The 21,552-nt window shown below is 40.5% G+C and overlaps 1 protein-coding gene across 2 annotated transcripts; it reads left to right on the forward strand.

Moving 5' to 3' along the window:
* The first annotated feature begins 52 nt into the window (after positions 1-52).
* On the forward strand, positions 53-13,244 carry sympk (symplekin). Of its 2 annotated transcripts, none has more exons than XM_057853173.1 (26): positions 53-77; positions 974-1,088; positions 1,163-1,228; positions 1,336-1,389; positions 1,468-1,541; positions 1,612-1,738; positions 2,722-2,971; positions 3,051-3,221; positions 3,298-3,537; positions 4,775-4,926; positions 5,002-5,152; positions 5,306-5,504; positions 5,577-5,727; positions 6,296-6,531; positions 6,806-6,887; positions 6,961-7,074; positions 8,974-9,121; positions 9,194-9,354; positions 9,602-9,710; positions 9,820-9,920; positions 11,144-11,234; positions 11,403-11,504; positions 11,633-11,820; positions 11,989-12,165; positions 12,307-12,588; positions 12,760-13,244. In XM_057853173.1, the coding sequence occupies exons 2-26, from the start codon at positions 1,026-1,028 to the stop codon at positions 13,093-13,095; spliced, it is 3,825 nt and encodes a 1,274-aa protein (XP_057709156.1). In that variant the 5' UTR covers positions 53-77; positions 974-1,025; the 3' UTR covers positions 13,096-13,244. The 2 variants fall into 2 exon arrangements, with proteins under 2 accessions (XP_057709156.1, XP_057709155.1); XM_057853172.1 differs by lacking the exon at positions 53-77 and adding an exon at positions 624-745.
* Positions 13,245-21,552: the final 8,308 nt, after the last annotated feature.

Here is a 21,552-nt window from a genome sequence, read left to right on the forward strand (position 1 = left end):
TCTGCTTCTTGCGGCTGTTGCGCTTCCGACAGAACAAGTGTCCATACCATACTATCCGCCCCGACAAAGACCAGAAGGTCACAATAAAAAAAAACGCGGCGCGATTATTATGGAGGTAGATTTGTGTCTTTTTTATTCAATCAAAAAAAGTTACATCAATAAAAAAAAGCCACTTCAATAAAAAAAAAAAAAAAAAAGTTTTTGAATGCATAAATAAATTTGAAACTAAAAAAAAAATGCATTTGAAAACTTTTTTTTTCCTGATTTTTTTTTTTTTTTTAATTTTATTTTTTGAAGTCAAGTACGAGAAAAACGTTTCGAACTACCTTTGTTTTCGATTGAAGAGGAAAAAGTTTTGTAAGTTTTTCTCCAATCGAAAAAGGGTAGTTCAAAACGTTTTCCTCTTACTTGACTTCAACCAGCAACAATAACAAAAAATCAGACAGTTTTCAAATGCATTTTTTTTTAGTTTCAAATTTATTTATGCATTCAAACACATTTTTTTATTTAAGTTACTTTATTGAAAATATACATTTTGATTGAAGCGACTTTTTTTTCATTGATGTAACTTTTTTTATTGAATAAAAAAGACACAAAACTACCTCCATACCATACACAAACGGCCTCGTATGGAGGCAGTGAAGCTACACAATGTTAGGATTTCAACACACGAAGAAGAACCGCCGCAATCGAGTTGTGGCGGATTCATTTACGAATAGCAAAAGATTTTGTCTTTGGATTTCAGGTATTTAATAATTATTTTTAACATTTTATATGCGTCGCCTTCAGATAGCAAACCTCTTATTTAGGGGCACATTGGTGTCACACTATTCTGACTAACTTTATCTTAAGGAGGGCTCTGGGGTTAGCATGGTGCTAGCTAGCACGTTAGCAGTAAATATGAACTCACCTACATTGTCACTTGCTACTTGAGAATTGGTTTCTAACACTGGTTGTATGAATATGTTTTCAGAATCAAGGATATGATCATGTTATACACATAGTAAAAGAAGAAGGACGGCAACATGGAGTTCTCCGGAGAAGTCGGAGAGGCAACCCATGTCATAGACATGACCACCAGTGAAAGGGTAAACATTAATCTATGCATTAATAATAAAATCATGTAACCTGGACATTTAATGGAATACATTTCTTCTTTCAGGTGGTGGATCTTTTGAACCAGGCTGCCTTGATACCCACAGATGAAAAGCTGGCAGTACTTAAACAGGTATGCACTCTCCTGAAAAGGGCACTAAGTATAGAATGTCCAAACTTTCGTCAATCACTTCCAATTCTCCAAGTTTATTCACAATACCTGAATTTCCTTTTTTTCAGGTACAGGAGCTTATCATCAACAAAGATCCTTCTCTCCTTGACAATTTTCTAGACGTAAGGATCCGTGCGAGCGTGCTTCATATTGCCAGTTTAATGTGAAATAATACATTTTTTTCATTCCTCACCCTGTAGGAGATGATTGCCTTTCAGACAGACAAATCAATCGAAGTGAAAAAGTTCGTCATCGGCTTTATCGAGGAAGCATGGTGGGTGCTTGTATTGTTATCGAACATGAATTGTTGTGCAGTTAAGTCACGTTTTATTTTATCTCTCCAGTAAACGAGACAATGAGTTACTCCTCCGGCTAATCGCAAACTTGAACATGTTGCTCAAGGATGAAAGTGTCAACGTGGTGAAGAAAGCTATTCTCACCCTCACCCAAATGTACAAAATTACTCTACAGGTAATTCTATGTGGCTTGTTTTTCACCATCAGACATCTCTCCGGTTTCATATTGGTTACATCATGTGTGTAACCTGGTGAAAATGTATCAGGTCAAGGGGTTGCGCTCTCCCATAGAATATTAGAAAATTTACTTTAAGCAAAACACTAATCATGGTCATCTATTTCAGTCATCCCCAACATTTTTTGCCCCACGGACCGGTGTGATGTGGGCCTGTATTTCAGGAACCTGCAATGGATGGCAGAAAATTACAGTAAATAACAAAATAACACGACGGCAAATATCCTTGGTCACAGGCATAGTGAGTTCTTTTCTAAATGTGAAAGGTTTCTTGGCTTTAGCAAAACAGTTCGCTCTCTGTGCATTCGCTTTTGTTGCCTCGTTTGCTAGCTTGTAGCCACATATTAGGCAGAATTGACTTGGTTGTAGGCTCCTCTTCTGGCTCAGCAGGTGACCTTTTCCCCGTAAAAAAGCTGTCTAAAGACGTCGCTACCCGCAGCACACCTCCAACAGCAGCTAATGTTACTGTTTACATTGACTGATGCTGGGCTGCTATAGGTGTGCAAACACCCCATTTATGGCGGTCGACCACTAGAGGGCGACGTACACAAACCTCTACTTGGATTAGTCAAGAGGCACATGCCAGATTGCGGTCGTGAACAAATTATTTGTTATTTCTCTGCGGCCCAGTAGCAGATGTGCCATGGATCGGTACCGGTGCCCAGCCCAGTAATTAATTAAATTAAAAAAGGGATCCCTGATCTATTTCACCAATCAATACGAAATTGTATGGACTATCGATCCTAAGATAAGACAACCATTTTGGTCTGTAGCAGCTTCAGATTTCCTTTAAATGCCATTGCACGCAAAAAAGCTATTTTCGTTGATCATTTCGATGAATCAAAAGCACATTTCAAAATAAGTTTGTCACAAACTGGATACGAACTAACCTGTTTAAATTCTCCGCCTCTTCTACACGGCAGTGGCTGGTGAGAGCCAAAACTGTGTCGGACATGCAAGAGGCCTGCTGGGAGATGGTGACGCAGATGAAAGGCGACGTCCTGGCGCTACTGGACTCCGAGAATGACGGCGTCCGTACTCACGCCATCAAATTCACTGAGTCACTCATCGTCACCCTGTCACCCCGTGTAGCTGACTCGGACGTACCCAAGAGGCAGGAGAGCGACATCACCCTGGACAAAGTACCTCAAGACCACCCGTACATCCGCTACGGTATTACTACTCTGTGGTTGTTTTGATTCATACACCAGATGCAGACCTGTGACTCTAAGATTAACACATTCCTCTGCAGGTGTTCTGTGTGAGGAGGGAAAGTTGGCGCTGGACAAGCTGCTGAAGTTTATGGTCCATCCTGCCATTTCCAGCATTAATCTGACCACTGCACTGGGCTCGTTAGCCACCATTGCCCGCCAGAGGCCCATGTTTATGTCCAAGGTGGTACAGGCATATGAGACTTTACATGGTAAGTAAAGAAACGGGTCAACTTTACCATCCAATTCACTTTAATGACCATAAAATCCCACTTTTTTTTTCTATAGCCAATCTTCCACCCACCTTGGCCAAGTCCCAGGTGAGCAGTGTGCGAAAGAACCTCAAGCTCCACCTGGTGGCTGTGCTCAAGCATCCATGCAGTCTGGAGTTCCAGGGCCAGATCAGCACATTGCTGCTGGATTTGGGAATGCCCCAGAGCGAGATCACACGCTCCACGCCGGCACTGAGGGAGCAGCGCAAGAGGCCGCGCCACGAGCAGTACACGGAAGGGAAAAAGGTCAAGATGGGTGAGTGCTAGTTGGATAGTAAATTTGTATCATGCATAGCCATCGTGTCTTCACGAAAATACATAATTAGCAGCCGCAAGCAGTGTTGGGCACGTTACTTTAAAAAAGTAATTATAGTTACAGTTACTCACTACTTCTTCCAAAAAGTAACTGAATTACTCTATAGTAAAAGTAACTAGTTACCAGAGAAAGTAACTATTTCCGTTACTTTGAAAAGAAGTTGTTGTATGTCAAAGAATTTGAAATTTTCTGAGCAGTATCCGAGTCAGTTGAATAGAGAAGAACAGACAGGTAGTTGTGTTATAGAACCTTGTAATATTTATTGCACCTCACCAGCAACAGATTTATCCTACACTTGAAGTGCAACAAAAATAAACTGAAAGATTTTTCGCCACTAGCTTTGTGGTAGCGGGTGTAGTTGTTACGTGCTTCAGCAGATTTGAAGTGCTTACCACAGATGTCGACAAAAGCTTTGCCCCGGGACATAAATTACACTTTACATGACGTTCTTTCCTTTAATTTCGACCAACTTGAAATAGTGTTTATATCTCCACCTCGTAAAGGACAAAATTTCCTCTGAATGCTCTGCCATCATATCCCTCTGCATCTGTTTTGCGTGTGTGTGTTTGCCGCACGCGCTGTTCCGGTTTGTGTGTGAAAACACCGGCTCTGATTGGCTTACCATACACATGACTGTAACCTTCAGCCAATCACAATCACTTCCATCGCATCTATTCAGGGGGTGCATTCAGGTAGCCTCATCCCCCTACTCCTCCCGTCACTCTCAAAGCGTCTGCCGTCCTCATTCTTGCTGGCTGACAGTGGGGGATGGGAACGAGGCTAGCATTCAGGTGTAGCAAACACAGAAACGTTAGCAAGCTTTGGCAAGCATTGTCTAATTGAATGAGCAGGGACAAACAGCCTGGAGTCATAAGAAGTAAGTGCGCTATTTTCGAACCTGAACGCACCCCAAGTCTTGGAAGACAAATAAACAGAGCAGAGTAGACTCGCTACGGCTGGTAGTTTCTTCAATTTATTCAGAGTAAGTAATGCACCGCTTTTGACCGTCGGTAACGGTAACTGCGTTGTAATGGCGGTAAAAATAATTGGTTAGATTACCCCGTAACTGAAAAAAATAACGCAGTAACGGCGTTATTTATAATGGCGTTATTCCCAACACTGGCCGCAAGTAACAAATGACCTTGTACCCATGTCTTTGGTTCTGTCTTGTGTTCAGAGCCAACACTGATTGAAGACGACGAGGACAAGGAAGAGCCTGCCCCTATTTCGGCTCCCAAGCCAGCTCCAGTTCCAGTTGCACAGTCTGCTATTGACCTCACCGCCGACTTCTTGCGCCCACTGCTCAATGCTGACAATGTCGCCAATCTGGTGCGTGCTCAATGGAGCTTAATTTCACATTTTCCTTTGACGCATCGTAAACCTGAAAACTGTCTCATTGTCCAGGTGTTAATCAGCATGGTGTATCTGCCCGACACCATGCCGGCATCCTTCCAAGCCACATACACACCAGTGGAGTCGGCAGGCACCGATGCCCAGATCAAACATTTGGCGAGGTTGATGGCCACGCAAATGACTGCTGCTGGCATCGGTCCAGGTTGGTCCAGCAGACTTATAAAACTCATGTAAAAATGTGTTAAGCAACTTACACTGTGTTCTATATTAGTGTTTCTCAAAGTACGGTACATCATTTCCGAAGTGCGATTCAATCCCATGAAATTTGACTGTTTCTTTGTTGCACGGCGTACAGGACTAGAGCAGTGCAAAGCAAAAGAGGTGGCCAGTGAGGACGCATTTGATTACGACGCAGGGTCCAACCAGTTCATCAAGCGTAAAGTACCCGTTATGGTGGGCCAGGCCATCTCCGTGTTGGGTTACTCTGAAAAAGAGAAGCCTCGCACTACTATCAAGAGGCTTCCCGAGCCTATCATTCCATCGGTGCAAACCAAGTGAGTTCTGGTAATAACAGTGAAAAATGGCAGAAGATGTATTGTCAGTACTTATTTGTCTTTTTTGAACAGATTGGCAGGGTCGACCGGGAGAAAGAAAATCTTCAGACTGTCAGATGTAGTCCAGCCTTTATCAGACACACAGATAGAGCAGTTAACCTCCAAGACCATCAAACGCATCCTTCACTCTGAGAAGACAATCACTCAAAGTGGCTTGTCCCATGTAAGCTTCATCAACTTTTCGATGTCATGACTTTATTATTTTTTTAACATTCTGTATGACAAGTACGGTAAGCCCAGGGTATATCAAAACTGTGCCGACTTAAAAAAAACATTGTTTTACGCTGATACACTTGAAACAGGTCAAAAGTAGCTAAGGAAATAGACACACACTATTTATCATTTCTGTACCTGTTCAATCTGTCCTTCTCCTTTCTCCATCTGAGACTCAGACAAATTCCACTTCACTTCATGGGTCTATTAAAGCTTGTTTCTCCAATAGCTGCACATACTACAGTGGGTAGCCAATGCGTGAAAGGTAGGCTGGACAGTTTGAGGCATCAGCATTGGATTTGTTAAAAAAGTCCTGGCATTTAAAAATGACCAACAACGGTTATTTCTTCTACTTCTGGGAAATCCTGCATTTGCTTATATTGCTTATGTAAGTTCATGCGGGAAATAATATAATAATTTCATCTTTTAATTGAATAGGAAATAATGACAATTCAAAATTAAAGATGTTCTCTGCTAATGTTGTCATATTTTCTAACACACCAATTGTCCTTTGTTAGGTCCGAATTAAGCTCCTCTCTAAGCTAGTCACGCAGTTCGAGGGCATCATGAAGGAGGACGTGCTGCATTTCATTTTGGAAGACATCCGAACTAGGAGCGAGCTGGCCTTTTCGCTCCTCTATCAAGAGTACAACACCTACCTCAGCCAGCTTCCATCAGGACTGCTGGACAGCTACGACCAGTGTTTGTACACGCTGCTGTCCGGTCTGCAGGAGAGGCCTGAGCAGAAAGATGGGTGAGGACCAAAAAGAGTTTTCAAGATTGCCTGAAAATAACTGATAGTCCTTAAACCTACCACCCAATATCCAATCAACTTTTTTATTTACACAAAATGCCTGCTTGAAGCCAAAATAGAAGAATTTTTTTTTTTTTTGGGGGGGGGGGGGGGGGGGGGGGGGGTCTACTCAAGATAGACGCTGACAAAATTTGGTGTTAAATTGACTTCCCGGGCTGAATTTTCACTGAATTCCAATGTGTCCTACTGTGTAACATTTTTTGTTGTCTGCTAGACTCTTCACCAAACTGGTACTGGAGGCTCCCATCATCACAGAGTCAGCATTGGAAGTAATCCGACGTTACTGTGAGGATGAGGTATATCAGCAAGATGAAGACACTGCAAATTTGAACATATCCACTAAAATGTGTTTTTCTGCCAATGTTGCAGTCGCGTGTGTACTTAGGCATGACTACGCTGAAGGAGCTCATCATCAAAAGGCCTTCTAGGCAATTCCAGTACCTTCACGTGCTCTTGGATCTCAGCTCTCATGAAAAAGAGAAGGTGAGGACATTGCTGTTACAATTTTACCTGATTAATAATCTTCTGTTGTTTTCTCAGTCAAATTCACCCATTAGTCATTCAAATCTCAATAGAGGCGCCTTTAAATATTTTGCGCTTAAATAGTTCCGTGACCACACTCTACATGTAACTCTCATAACTTTACTCACAAAAAGACAATAATTGACCGTGCAAATTTAACAGAACCAAATATTAGGAGTGTGCCATCTTAGGCACCCCACGATTCGATTCGATTACGATTCAGGGAGCTACGATTCCATTATTGAACGATGATCACGGTATTGACGATGATCGCGGTTATCACGATTATCGACACATCGTACATTACTAATTAATACAGTAGCCAAACAAATTTATGTTCATTGTTGATTTAAAATATCCTAATGATTCAACAGGAACGATGGAAACATGCCCATACAACAAAAACCTGCCCTTTAGCTGCTTTTTTATTTATTTATTTTTTTACAAGAAAGTGCAAAAACTAGGGCTGTCAAAATTATCGCTTTAACGGGCGGTAATTAATTTTTAAAATTAATCACGTTAAAATATTTGACGCATTTAACGCCCGTGCCCCACTCAAACAGTGTCATGTCCGCTTGTTACTTGGGTTTTTTGGTGTTTTGTCGCCCTCTGCTGGTGCTTGGGTGTGGCTGATTTTATGGGTTTCAGCACCATGAGCATTGTGTACTTATTGACATCAACAATGGTGAGCTACTAGTTTATTTTTTGATTGAAAATTTTACAAATTAAAACAAAAACATTAAGAGGGGTTTTAATATAAAATTTCTATAACTTGTACTAACATTCATCTTTTAAGAAATACAAGTCTTTCTATCCATGGATCGCTGTTTATGCCATCTTGTTGATTTATTGTCTTAAAAAACACATACAGTACTTATGTACAGTATGTTGCATGTATATACCCGTCTTGTGTCTTGTCTTTCCATTCTAACAATAATTTACAGAAAAATATGGCATATTTTATAGATGGTTTGAATTGCGATTAATTACGATTAATTAATTTTTAAGCTGTGATTAACTCGATTAAAAATTTTAATCGTTTGACAGCCCTAGCAAAAACATTGACCATTTTAAGGGAAGTACTTATTTCTCGCAAAAACACAATAAAATTTACACTGGTGGAATGAATTCCACATTTTCTGGAAACAAATTGTCTTTAGAAATAAGACTTCTTTTAACCAATATACCTGTACTATTTCTCATGTTTGTAGTGATACCGCTGTACCTAATCATGGTTTTACACGTTCTGCATATGAAATACACTTTAGCGAATTAGCTAATTAGCTTAGCGCTCGGCACTAACTATTAACATCTCAAAGACAACAACAATAAAGGCTAAACAGTACAAGAGGGTTTGTGTACTCACCTCTTATAGATGCACATGGGTCTTAGAAACACACTAAGGACATTTTTCAATTGAAATGCCTTAAAGCTACTGCTGGACATCTAGAAGACAAGGAGCAACGAGTTCTCTCTCTTCCCCTCATGCTCTAAGAAATAACTTGCGCACAGTCGCCCTTCTGTCCCTGCCCGTCTCATACACAAATTTATTTTCCAGTCTTTTAAAAAGGAGTAAATCTCTCTCTCAGTAAGCGGCAGCATCCATCTTAACGTGCGTGCGCCCGTTAACGGTGCCCGGGCGGCAGACGTGCCTTGAATTTCGTTCTGCTATGAGCGGCTGCCATAAAGTTATGAGGGAAAATCATCGTTTTTGAACCTTTATAAATCGTAATCGAATCGTCAGTCGAATCGCGATGCATGTAATAATCCATTTTTTGGAACTCCTCTACAAAATATACTGAGGGATTTTTTTGTAGTCACTTCTACAGTATAATTCTACTACTATTGACTGCTTTTTAGGTACGATCAACCGCCCTGGCTTTTCTGAAGCGCATGTACGACAAAGACCACCTCCGCGACTACATTGAGAGGTTTGCTTTGAACTACATGCAACTTCTGGTCCACCCCAACCCCCCGTCTCTTCTCTTTGGTGCCGACAAAGATACAGGTGTGAACAGGGTGTTAAACCTCTAAGTAACTTAGTGCTTCTAAACTCACTAACTCATGTTTGCGGTGACAGAGGTTGCGTCACCTTGGACCGAAGAGACTGTGCGTCAGTGTCTGTTCCTCTACTTGTCTTTGTTGCCCTTGAACCACAAGCTGGTGCACGAGTTGGCATCCGTCTACACTGAGGCCATCGCAGACATCAAGCGCAGCGTGCTCCGAGCTATAGAACTCCCTGTGAGTCATGATTCCGAGGTGTTTGCAAAGTAGACATCATAAGGCAAAAATACTTGTAAATGGCCTGTGTACAAAGAGTTGGTTCATTTCAATACAAGACTTGTGAGCAGCCTATTGTGTCAAATTGTTGCTTATTGATCCATATTGCCGCATGCACAGATGCACTCCAATGAAACTGAAAATTCTTGATCTATGAGGCAGTTTGACAATAGTAATAAATAATGTTTAATATGTTTCCTCATTAAAGATCCGTGGAATGGGCATGAACTCTCCTGAGCTTTTGCTTCTGGTTGAAAACTGCCCAAAGGGTGCGGAGACACTCGTTACCCGGTGTCTTCACATTTTGACAGATAAAGGTAATTCAAAGTATTAGACTGTAGCATTAATAATCATTTATATTCAATGGAAATAAGTAATGTGGTTAGCAGTTACATAATAGCATGTGTCCCCTCCTCATGTGCATAGTGCCTCCTTCTCCAGAGCTGGTAGAGAGGGTCCGAGACCTCTACCATAAACGCGTGCCGGATGTTCGCTTCCTCATCCCAGTCATCAATGGGCTAGAAAAGGTAATGGCATGCAGTTTTTCAAATGCATGTCAGCGGTGACAATACACACATACTGTATGTGTATAGGGTGGGAACCTCTGGGTGCCTCACGATACGATACATTTTGTGATACAAGGTTCATAATGCTGATTACCTCATGATACGACAATACAACAATTATCGATACATTGGTCAGGAAATTTTTCACGATACCCTACCTTTTGGGATACAAAGTTAATCCGTTCCAGGGCCTTGTTTGTAAGTCGAAATGGTCGTATGTCGAGCAGGATTTTCCCATAGGAATACATTATAATTCCATTAATTCGTTCCACAGCCCAAAAACCTGCACTAAATCCTTAAAAAATACTGCTGGTACTATTACAAATGGCAATTACATATAGCAAAACAAATAAATAATAAATAAAAATCGGATTAATAATATAATAATAATAATAATTCCTGTAATAGTGTAACGAAACGGGTTCTAATAAGGCGGACTTTTTTTTTCTGTACCTGAAGGCACCGCGGGGCTGACGTGACAAAGAGGGAGGGGAGCGGGTGAGAGTTTACTTTCGCTTTTTAATGCTTTCTTGAGAACATCGTCAGTTGCGGCAGACAGCAGGCGTTTTGTGTTGAATAAGTTGTGAAAGAAATGATGAAAACGTGGCGAAGCTGGCGATTTCTCTGGAGATGTTACCACAATAAGAATTGTCAGCTTAACTTATAAAGACTGGCGAACGATGGTCGGAGGAGGACCGTGGAGATGTATTGTTGAGCCATTTCACCCCACGCTCATATTTTTCTGTCATTTGCATCTTCATTTAGAAGGTAAGCGTCAACTTTTTCCTTGTTTCACCACCTGTACCAACCTTTTCTGAAACCTGTGTTGATTTGTCACACAAGAAAATCCGCCGTGCATTCGTCTGCGGTGCTGCCATTGTCGTCGTATTTCGAGCATGTCGTCGGATGTAGAAACAAATGGCGAGTCAAATTTTACGTCGGCTGTCGAAAAGTTCGTGTGTCGAAGCGATCGTATGTAGAGGTACCACTGTATTGTGATATATCAACATTTTGCTATATTGTCACACCCCTAATAGTTTAAAAAAAAAAAAGAATTTCTACAATACAGTATAATAATTAATTGTAATATATCAAAATATATTTTTAGACACAAATTTAGGTCGTTCAAAATGACTCCAGTTAAACATTGTAAGTGCTAACTCTTTATTCTCTTGATGTTAAAGGCTGAAGTCATCCAGGCTCTTCCAAAGCTGATCAAACTCAACCCCATTGTTGTCAAGGAGGTGTTCAATCGACTCTTGGGAACCCAGCACAGTAAGTCATTTTGCCAATAGATATTCATAGTACAGTGTTTAATTTGACTTTGAGTTAATACGTCATAACATTCACTCACTAGTAGTATTGTAGTAGTGGGGCGTGATTATTGTATACAAAAGACTTGTATTGTATCAATGCTCTTTGATTGCACATGTTGTTCTACAGGTGAGGGAAGCTCTTCGGTATCCCCTCTGACGCCAGGAGATCTGCTGATAGCTTTGCACAACATCGACTCCACCAAATGTGATATGAAGTCCATCATTAAAGGTTAGTTAAGTATATGGACAGACACTACTGAGACGCTTAAGTTGGTGACAAGAAAAATGTCATAATGTTAAAAGTGCCTCTTCGTTCAATGTCTAATTTATACTTGTTTAAAATTTGTGCATCTTCAGCAACCAACTTGTGCTTTGGCGAGAAGAACGTGTACACATCCGAGGTTCTGGCGGTGGTGATGCAGCAGCTGATGGAGCTGAACCCTCTCCCCATGCTCCTCATGAGGACCGTCATCCAGTCGCTCACTATGTACCCGCGACTCTGCGGCTTCGTCATGAACATCCTCTCCAGGCTCATCATCAAACAGGTGAACGTGCCTGACCAATGGCAATATTTTCATCATTAACTATTATACTATGTTTAGCAAAAGTCTTTTTTTTTTTTTTTTTTTTTAATTCATGACTGAGGGTGTTCACTTTCCTTAATATGCTAAAAGCTGTGACTTAATATTTAGTGATATTTTCTCTCCTTGAAGGTGTGGCGATACCCCAAGGTGTGGGAAGGCTTCGTCAAATGCTGTCAGAGGACCAAACCTCAGTCATACAGTGTCCTACTGCAGCTGCCTCACAGCCAGCTATCCAGTGTCTTTGAACGCTGCCCGGAGATGAGGGAACCCCTGCTGCACCATGTCCGATCCTTCACACCACACCAGGCAAGAACTGCCCTCAGAAGTTACCACACAAAAACATCTTGAAAAGTCGTTTAACCTCTACATGATCACTCCTAATAATCACCCTTAAAACAACCCACACCAACAAGCTGTCTTTTATTTCTCTGTTTTTGTATACAATAGCAAGCTCACATCCCAGCGTCCATCATGGCTGTCCTGGAAGCCACTAAAAAAGTTGAAGCCAAACCGGTCGAGCCCGTGAAGAAAGAGATACCTCAAATTGAGAAACTTCCTGTCCTGGCAAAGCCTGTCATAGTGGAAGAAGAGCCACAACCTCAACCACAAGCACGGGATCAAGAACCAGATACTGTCACAATTAATGATAAAGAAGAGAAGGATGAGCCTATGGAGCAGGAACAAGCAGATCCAGTGAGACACCAGGAGATTGTCAATACCCCGTCAGAGGTAATAGGAGGTTTTTTTTAGCAAAGGGATGAGCGTAATGACCCAAAACTATGAGAAAACAGCAAATGCAGTAATCTCATCATCCGTGTGAAAAAATACCTTTTTGACTGTAATTCTTTAACTAGATCATGGACACACATAATGTTTAAACTTTATTTTAAATCCCATTAGGTGGAGTTGGCAAGATCTGATGGAACACCAACACCTGAACCTGAGGCGGAACCTGAACCTGAGGCAGAACCCGAGGCTGAGCCTGAGCCTGAACCCGAACCTAAAACTTTACCTGTGCTTCAAGAAGATCTTCAACCCGAACATCTTGCTGAAACTGAACCCGAGCTTGATCATGAACAACAACCTGAAACAGGTGCCGAATTGGAACCCGAACCAACTGAAGAGCCAATGGAGACGGCTGAATTGGAACCGTCACAAACCCAAGAAACGCATCAAAACGACGAGAATGAAAACTTGGCTCAGGACGTTGGGGGTAACTGTGAAGAAGCGGAATAAAATGCACTCAAAAATAGAAAAAAAAATTTCTCCACTCTGTCAGTAGATTTTGATGTTCCCTCTTTTTCTACTTAAAGAGAATCTGTTTGCATATACTGCATTCCTTTGTAGTGAATAAATCATCACAAACATGTCACATAATTGTCAAATCTGCTTCATTTTCTGGATTTCTTCTACACTATTGAATTGTGTCAACATAAACTTATTTAAAACCTAATTAGTTTGAGTAATTGCTCGTTTTAATGTACTTGTCGAGTCCATTTACTGAGTGGATTTGAGAAGTCAATTTGATTTCAAGTAGGTTCAAAACTACTCGATGACACTTGTTTTACTTTTGTCCCCCCCAGGAAATTGGTTAGCCAAAACTACAGTACTTCATCGAGCCAGTGCTACATCCTTTCAACAGTAGGGAACACCTTAGGTCTGTTGTTTTCAAACCTATTATCTACAACAGTTTAGGCCTACTTATTTTTTTGCCAGTAAATATTGGCTAAACCAAGATAATTTATCAAGTTACTGCTATAGCCCAAAACTGGCACGATGGATGAATGTTGGTGCAGTCAAGGGCGTAGGTTTGGTTTCAACATTGGTAGGGACGATATAACAGCATAAATTGCATGTAAACTTATACTAACGTTCATGTTTATTGGTTCAGGTGAATTCAACGTTCGATTCAAACCTTTATTTTCAAAAACTACAAAGAAACATTTTGAGGTTATTTAAAAAAAAAAAACAAAAAAAAAACAGCTTTCCAAGAATGGGTCCACTTCTGGGGGGCACTGAAGCACCCCTTGATTCAAACTAAGTATTGTAATGTAAATGTGATTTGGGAAAAAAAATAATGTAAAAAAATCTGAGATATTCAAGGATCGATCTAGATCTGAGGCATACTAGACTACCCCAAGAGTCGAACCAAAGTGCTATCATGAAATTCTGATGTGTGATTTCATTCCACAGATTTTTTTTTCATGTTAGTTCATGTTCATGTCAGGATCCCCCTGAAGTGCACCCATTCTTGGATAACTTCCCATCAGTGTTGTCACAGATTACTTAAAAAAGTAATTTAATTACTGATTACACCTCAAAAAAGTAATCTAGTTACTTTACCGATTACTTTATTATCAAAGTAACTAAGTTACTTTAAAAGTAACTTATCAGTTACTTTTTACCAATTTTTCTCCTTTTGCTGCCTCAACATAAAAATGACAACAAAAAAATGTCATCACATATAATTGAATTTTTCACATAAGGCTTAATCTTTGAGTTAGCGGGGGTTTAATTAGTCGATGGAGTTGATTTCAACCACCATTGACTCGCGCTAACTTAGCCACCCCAGAGCCCTGTTCAAATCAACTCCAACGACTACATAAACCCCCGCTAACTCCAAGATAAAGCCTAATGTAAAAAATTCTGAACTTCCCCTTTAAAATAAAGACCTAGCTGTTAAAATATTGTCTATAAAAGTTGTAAAGCAATAAAACAAAAATTAATGAAATGAACAAGAATCCTACAACGTATTTCATAATGGGTCAAAATCATTTTTCGAGCAGATCATTTGACTAGCACCTCAGACACTAGCTTTTGCTTTTGCTACACCTGTGGAGGCAAGATGGATATTTAGAATTTCTGTAAACCTAAGCTTTCAAACGCAACCAACAACAATTGAGCTTGAACAGTTTTATGTATATGTATATATACAGTATTGGCCAAAAGTTTGGCGACACCTCAAAGGTGGATACTTTGAAGAATGTAGAATATAAAACCTGTTTTCAGTTATTTCACTTTTTTTGGCCATTCCACATGTTTGTTCATAGTTTTGATGTATTCAGAGAGGATTTACAATAGTAGTGAAAATATATAAAACGTAAAAATGTTTAGGTGTGTCCAAACTTTTGACTTTTGTCATCAACATGCTTTACCCCAGCCCCACAAAAGTAAAACTCCTCCTATGGTTACAAACACTGACAATAAAATGTGCATAAAGGCTGGTTACAAACTGTAGAAGTGCTGGCTGTCTTTGTTACCTGTAGGCTGTTTCGAGTTTTGTCGTGTTGTACTGTTATTCCAAGTGCTTCTTTGTTGAATTGGATGTAGTTTTTAGCGACCGACAGTCATTTTCAGCCAGCGTAAAGTTTGCAACGCACGGAGATATTTTTGTCCTCTTTAAGGGGCAGAAATGTGAAGTAATGGCTGTATTTCCAGTGAGCAAAGGAATCCATTTGCGGTATATATCCTGCCTTTCACAGTTAGCCTCGCTGCCTCGTCAGAATGCTGTGTTGTTGACCGCCGTGGCAGACAGCGCTCAGCCTCAGACAGCACCGTAATACACGTGACCCGTTTTTTTCCCCCCGATGAGAAATGCTCTTCGTACATGACTACAGTATTCTTCATTCTACATACATTCTGAGGCAAAAACAAAATAGTAACGCACAGGCACTAGGGAAACTAACTTTAATCTGATTACTGGCTTGGAAAAATGAACGCGTTAGATTACTCGTTACTGAAGAAAGTAATCAGATTACAGTAACGCGTTACTGACAACACTGCTCCCCATTTGCACTCTGAAGCCACCACGTTGCATTCACATAACGCAAACAATGATCCAAATTTGGGACGGCTAGCTTGACTTAGTTATTCATTGTGAAGGCTGGCCTGACCTCAGTAGTTTTGCAGGTTAGCAAGTTCACCCAGTTTAATGTTATGCTCTGATGTAGGTAAGACTTTCAGTAGCAAAATTAATGGTGTTTCCCCCACCTGAACAACATTGGCGTCTTTTTACATTACTTACAGTGGCTGCTGCTGCTGGCTGAAAAAAACTTCTAATATCACTCATCTTCGAGGAGGCGGCATGTTGTCGACATGAATCTTTCGGGGCTGTGTGAGTGTGTCTGTGTGGCGGGAAGGGGGTAGGAGGAAAGTCATCAGCCAATCAAACGTGTGTTTGTTGGACAAAAAAATGAACCGGCATGTTCAGCAAGTGAAAAGGGATAAATGTAAGTCTGAACTTAATAAAAATAATTCACTTAATAATGGTAATGTCTATTATATCCTTACAACATATAAAAAGACAATCTAAATTACTTATATAACTGAACTCATTGTATAATGCAAATAAGGTTGCTTAAAAGTTTGTGGGGACAATGTGAGCATCCTGAAAAGTTGGTATGTTGTGCCCATACCGTCCCTATGCAAACCTACGCCCTTGAGTACAGTGGTACTGATTTGACCACTACAATGTTGGATTTACAGTCCAAACCAGATGTCTGAAGTGTGTCATCTAGGAGTGGGAACCTCTTGGTACCTCACGATACGATACGATTTGCGATACATAGCTCACGATAACGGTGATCTGACGATATTGCAATACAACGATTATCGATACATGGCTCAGAAAATCATTCTAGGATATTCTACAAATAGCCTAACTAATAAACAAAAAGAAGCTTCTGCTGTGAGTTGGAATGAGTTTATCATTAGTCGACGTTCAATCCGTTTGAACTGGGAGGGTGGCAGCGAATGAACATTCGTTCATTCGCTGCCATCCCTCCCAGTTCAAACGGATTGAACGTCTATGGCCGTCAGTGGCAGCCAACGCCAAGCAATGAGGTAATTTTGGGCCATTTAAGATCATTTACCTGTTGATTTTCAGTTACTTCCTGTTGATTTTGGGGTATTTTTTGGGTGACTTCCTGTTTATTTTGAGTTACAGAACAGGAAGTGACCTGGCAATCACCCCAATGAATAGACAGTGACTCAAACTCAACAGGAAATGACCGTGCAAATGACCTAAAATGAACAGCAAGTGACCTGTAAACATAGGCGGAGTTTGACTTTTGGGCCGGGGGGGCACAACATGTTGATGACCCCAAAACGCAGTGTCAGCAATAAATTTACAAGAATATTTATAATAATAAGTTCAAAATGAGGTTGTTTTTTTTGTTTCCCATTATTCTTGAGGGAATTCTAAATCAGGCTGCTTAGGACAGCTATACTTTTCGCTAATATCGTCATCCATTGAATATGGTATGCCCGCCGGTGTCGGGCCAGTGTAGTTACCCCGGTCAAAAATTGTATCCCCTGGGCGGAGCCATATGGAGGTAGATTTGTGTCTTTTTCAATCAAAAAATGTGTTTGAATGCAAAGATGAATTTGAAATTCAAAAAAATGCATTTGAAAGCTATTTTTCTATGACTTTTTTTTTCTTTTGATTGAAGCGAAATGTTTTATTTTTTAAAAAAAATTTTATTGAAGTAATGTTGTTTTGTGTTTGGGCCACCTTTTGGCTAGGGCATTTGTGTCTTAATATTATTCAATCAAAAAATAAGTTGCTTCAAACAAAAAATATATATTTTCAAATGAAAAATCACTTCAATCAAAAGAAAACTTCAATCATAGAAAAGAAGTTTTTGAATGAGAAAAAATATTTGAGACTCAAATATTTGCATTTGAACACTTAATTTTTAATTAAAAAGTTGATTTTAGCAATCCTTTTTGTGTTTGGGCCATATTATGGGTAAGACATTTGTGTCTTAATTATTCAATCCAAAAAAATTGCTTCAATCAAAAAAATATATATATATTTTCAAACAAAGAAAAAAAATAATTTGAAAAATAAAATTGCCCTCCCCTAATTTTTAAAAAACAGTAATATGCAAAGCAAATGACCGTCTCAGGTGCTAGTCACATGATCTGTTCGAAAAATAATTTTGACCCATTATAAAAATGGCTTTTTTGTTCATTTTATTCATTTTCGTTGTTTGCTTTACAACTTTTATATATATATAGACCCTACTCACGTGACGTCACAGCCACGCCCCCGCGCCATGTTGTCCGTCTACTCGTCATGTTAACGCATTACCGCTTCGTAAATTCCTCCTATTATGGCGTGTTTTTCTGCTCGTTAACATTAATGATCAAAATGGTGAAGGCGTGTGTGGCGGTCGGTTGCAATAACAGAGAAGATAGACAGAGAGACTTGAAGTTCTACCATATTCCGAGAGACCCGGAGAGGAGAGCGAGATGGACTGCTGCAATTCGACGAGAAAACTGGGCTCCAAACGATTACCACAGATTATGTAGTAGTCATTTTATATCTGGTAAAATGCATTTAATATATATTTAGAGGGTTTTGGGCTGACAACCACAATTAAGATCATTGCTAGGCTAATCGCCGACAACATACACTCAGACGTTGTGAATGAACTACCAGAAAATATATAATAATAAGGGGATAATAAGACAGTTGTCATACAATTAATTTACAATTTCACTATTGAGGTCAAAAGCCAAAAAATAAATTTAACTAGGGACAATCTGGAGTAGTGCTATCGCACTTAATATTTACTACATATTATAAATGTATGTAGTGAGAGTGCTATCGCTAAACCATATAAACATTAAAAGCCCTAGCTCCATTGACAAATGACATGAAATACATTAAACTTGACAGTGGATGTTAGCAAGAACAAAAGATTTTGAATTGAAAATTTCATAACTCACCTTCCCGAGCACAAGATAGATTCCTGCCGACTTTTCGTGGACGAGGACGTGTTTCACCCAACCAGCAACGAAGTATTTAAAGTATTTATAAGCCTCCAAGCTCTTAAAGTTTTTCAAACTTTCGTGAGAATAGGCTGATTTTGTGTGGACATGATAGTTGTAAATATCAGGGTAGCAGATGTCAGGCAGAGACGGCGAAGACAGCGGGTCGAAAAACATCGATTTTGGCATCAAATATGGATCTGGCGAATGGATAAACTGAACCTTTTCCACATAACGCCTTTTATGCAACGCATCCAATGAGTTTACAGCGTCAGATAACACCGGGGCTTCCATGAATTGCTCTGTAACTTGCACGGCTAATTGAAAACAATGAGAATAGGTCTAAAAAATACGGACAATATGGCGGCCGGATACAGCGACACGCAGGGGCGGACTGGGACTAAAAAGCAGCCCTGGACTTTGACTCAGCCCAGCCCACAAGAATCGCTTTACGAAGGGAAACAGACCCCCTAGGGGTGTCCGGGGGCATACCGCCCAACCCCCCAACCCCGGGGAGAATTTTTTTTTTTTTTTTTACATTTTATTGCAAAATGCATCAATTTCTTGCACTTTAAGAGAAAATGAAGAAAATATGTCTAGACTGTCACTGTCTGGGTGGCACGGTGGCTTAGTGGTTAGCACATCTGCCTCACAGTTCTGAGATCAAGGGTTCAATCCCGGGCTTCGGCCTTCCTGTGTGGAGTTTGCATGTTCTCCCCGTGCCTGCGTGGGTTTCCTCCGGGAACTCCGGTTTCCTCCCACATCCCAAAAACATGCATGGTAGGCTGATTGAACACTCTAAATTGTCCGTAGGTATGAGTGTGTGCGTGAATGGTTGTATGTCTCCTTGTGCCCTGTGATTGGCTGGCAACCAGTTCAGGGTGTCCCCTGCCTACTGCCTGTAGTTGGCTGGGATAGGCTCCAGCACCTCCGTGACCCTCGTGAGGAAAAGCGGCATGGAAAATGAATGAATGAATGTCACTGTCTGACTTGGGGCGCTCAAAGTACTGCAAGGCTGAACTGGAGTTGGGTTCATTTTCTGTACTAGCTCTATAATAGACCTAAATAAACAAATGAAAGAATGTATTTTTCAAAGCAAGTTTTAAGTATTCGGGCAAATTCCACATTCTGAAACTGTCAATGATTATGATGATGATGACAATGACAATAAATTCATTCATTCATGTATCCGATTGATTATAATATATCTCTATATATCTCTGTCTATAAAACAATTTCATTGTTTATGCCATAATTCAGTGGTCTCCAAACTATTCCACATAGGGCCGCAGCGGGCACAGGATTTCATTCCAACAAAACAAGACAACACCTATGCACCAATCTGGTGTCTTACAAGTGTAATCAGTTGATTGCAGTCAGGTGCTGCTTGTTTTAGCAGAAACTTCATTGGTTAAACTGTCGGTACTCGATCGGTTGAAAGAAAAACCAGGCCCCACAGTGGCCCTTGAGGACCGGTTTGGAGACCCCTGCCATAATTAATCTTGCCATACAAATAATAAATTTCAATGAAAATACAATAAGCATTTCAAGACAAATCCTGTATACATAACCTTCATTGGAAAGTATTAACCAGAAAACAAAACGATATATAAATGATTAAAAATATATATCAATTTAACTACCTAAACTGTAAAGTAAAACCATTCATTTTATTAATATTTTGTTATATTTCTTCTGAATTAATATTGCTGCTGCGTGTGCATACGTTGTTTTACAGCTAAAATATTTTTTCTTAGGAGAGTGATAGTAGGACTAGCATATTGTAACTTGACACGATTGCCAACGGGTACATCGATTAGCTGGCACTAACCCTTTAATTGTCATTTATTTCATTTAAAATGTACCTACCTGGTGGATAACAATTGCCAGTATACCGAACAAGTGACCCTCTTCATCCATTTTTACTTGCTCTGCGCTTGTCTGGGGAACTTCCCTCTCGAACTTCCACCAGTTTATCATTACCCCCTCCCTCTTTTTTTCTCTCTCCCTGAACCGGCTGCGCGTCAGAGCGGCTGCCGCTCCCCCTCTCACGCCGGGAGTGGGCTGCTGTTACCCGACGTGGCCGTTGCAGCCAGACTGCTGCTTGCGAAAATATTTGTCAACTTATGACATTTTGATGCTTCGCTCTCCAGTTTCTTTAATTTTTTTCTTCCTAACCTTCTTCGCGCCACCCTTCTCTTTTCTTTTTTTGCCACCACCATCCATATTGTGCATTAACGCTCGTCGCCATTTTGCTTCCACAAGGAACCAATGAAGGCAACTTTGTGCTTCTTTCGTTCTTCTATCAGACTGGCGATGAACAGCCAGGCGCATTGCTGCCACCTGTTGGATTGGATGCGAACTGTAGATAATCAGAGGCAAGGGGGGACAAAAACAGTGATGTATAATGAATGGCGGCCGCCGGCCGTCCAGGGCACCGGCCGTTCTGTGATCCTCCAGAACCCACAGATTACCAGTCCGCCCCTGGCGACACGTCATTTTGTGACGTAGGTGAGTAGGGTCTATAGGAAAGTCAGTTACATGCAATGACACCTTTCGGCCTACGGGGGGACGGGGGGGCTGCCCCCCCCCTAAACTCTGCTTATGCCAGTAAATGCCCTGAAAATTGGACAGAATGACTGTGAATGCTCTGGTTTTGAATAAATGAACGTTCTCAGTCTAAACGGATTGGGTATCGAGCACCGTCAGTGCAGCCTTAGAGTTAACTGAGACACTATTATGGTGGAAGATTTTGGTAGCAACTTGTTGAATCCTTTAAAAAAAATTTTTTTTTAGACATTGACACCTTTTTAAAACGATATCACGATTCTTGGCAGGAGCATATCGATAACCTTTTGGGATACAAAGTATCACGATATATCACCATTTCGATATTTTGTCACACCCCTATTGTCA

Source organism: Corythoichthys intestinalis, chromosome 12 (genome assembly GCF_030265065.1).
Source record: "Corythoichthys intestinalis isolate RoL2023-P3 chromosome 12, ASM3026506v1, whole genome shotgun sequence".
Lineage (NCBI taxonomy): Eukaryota > Metazoa > Chordata > Actinopteri > Syngnathiformes > Syngnathidae > Corythoichthys > Corythoichthys intestinalis.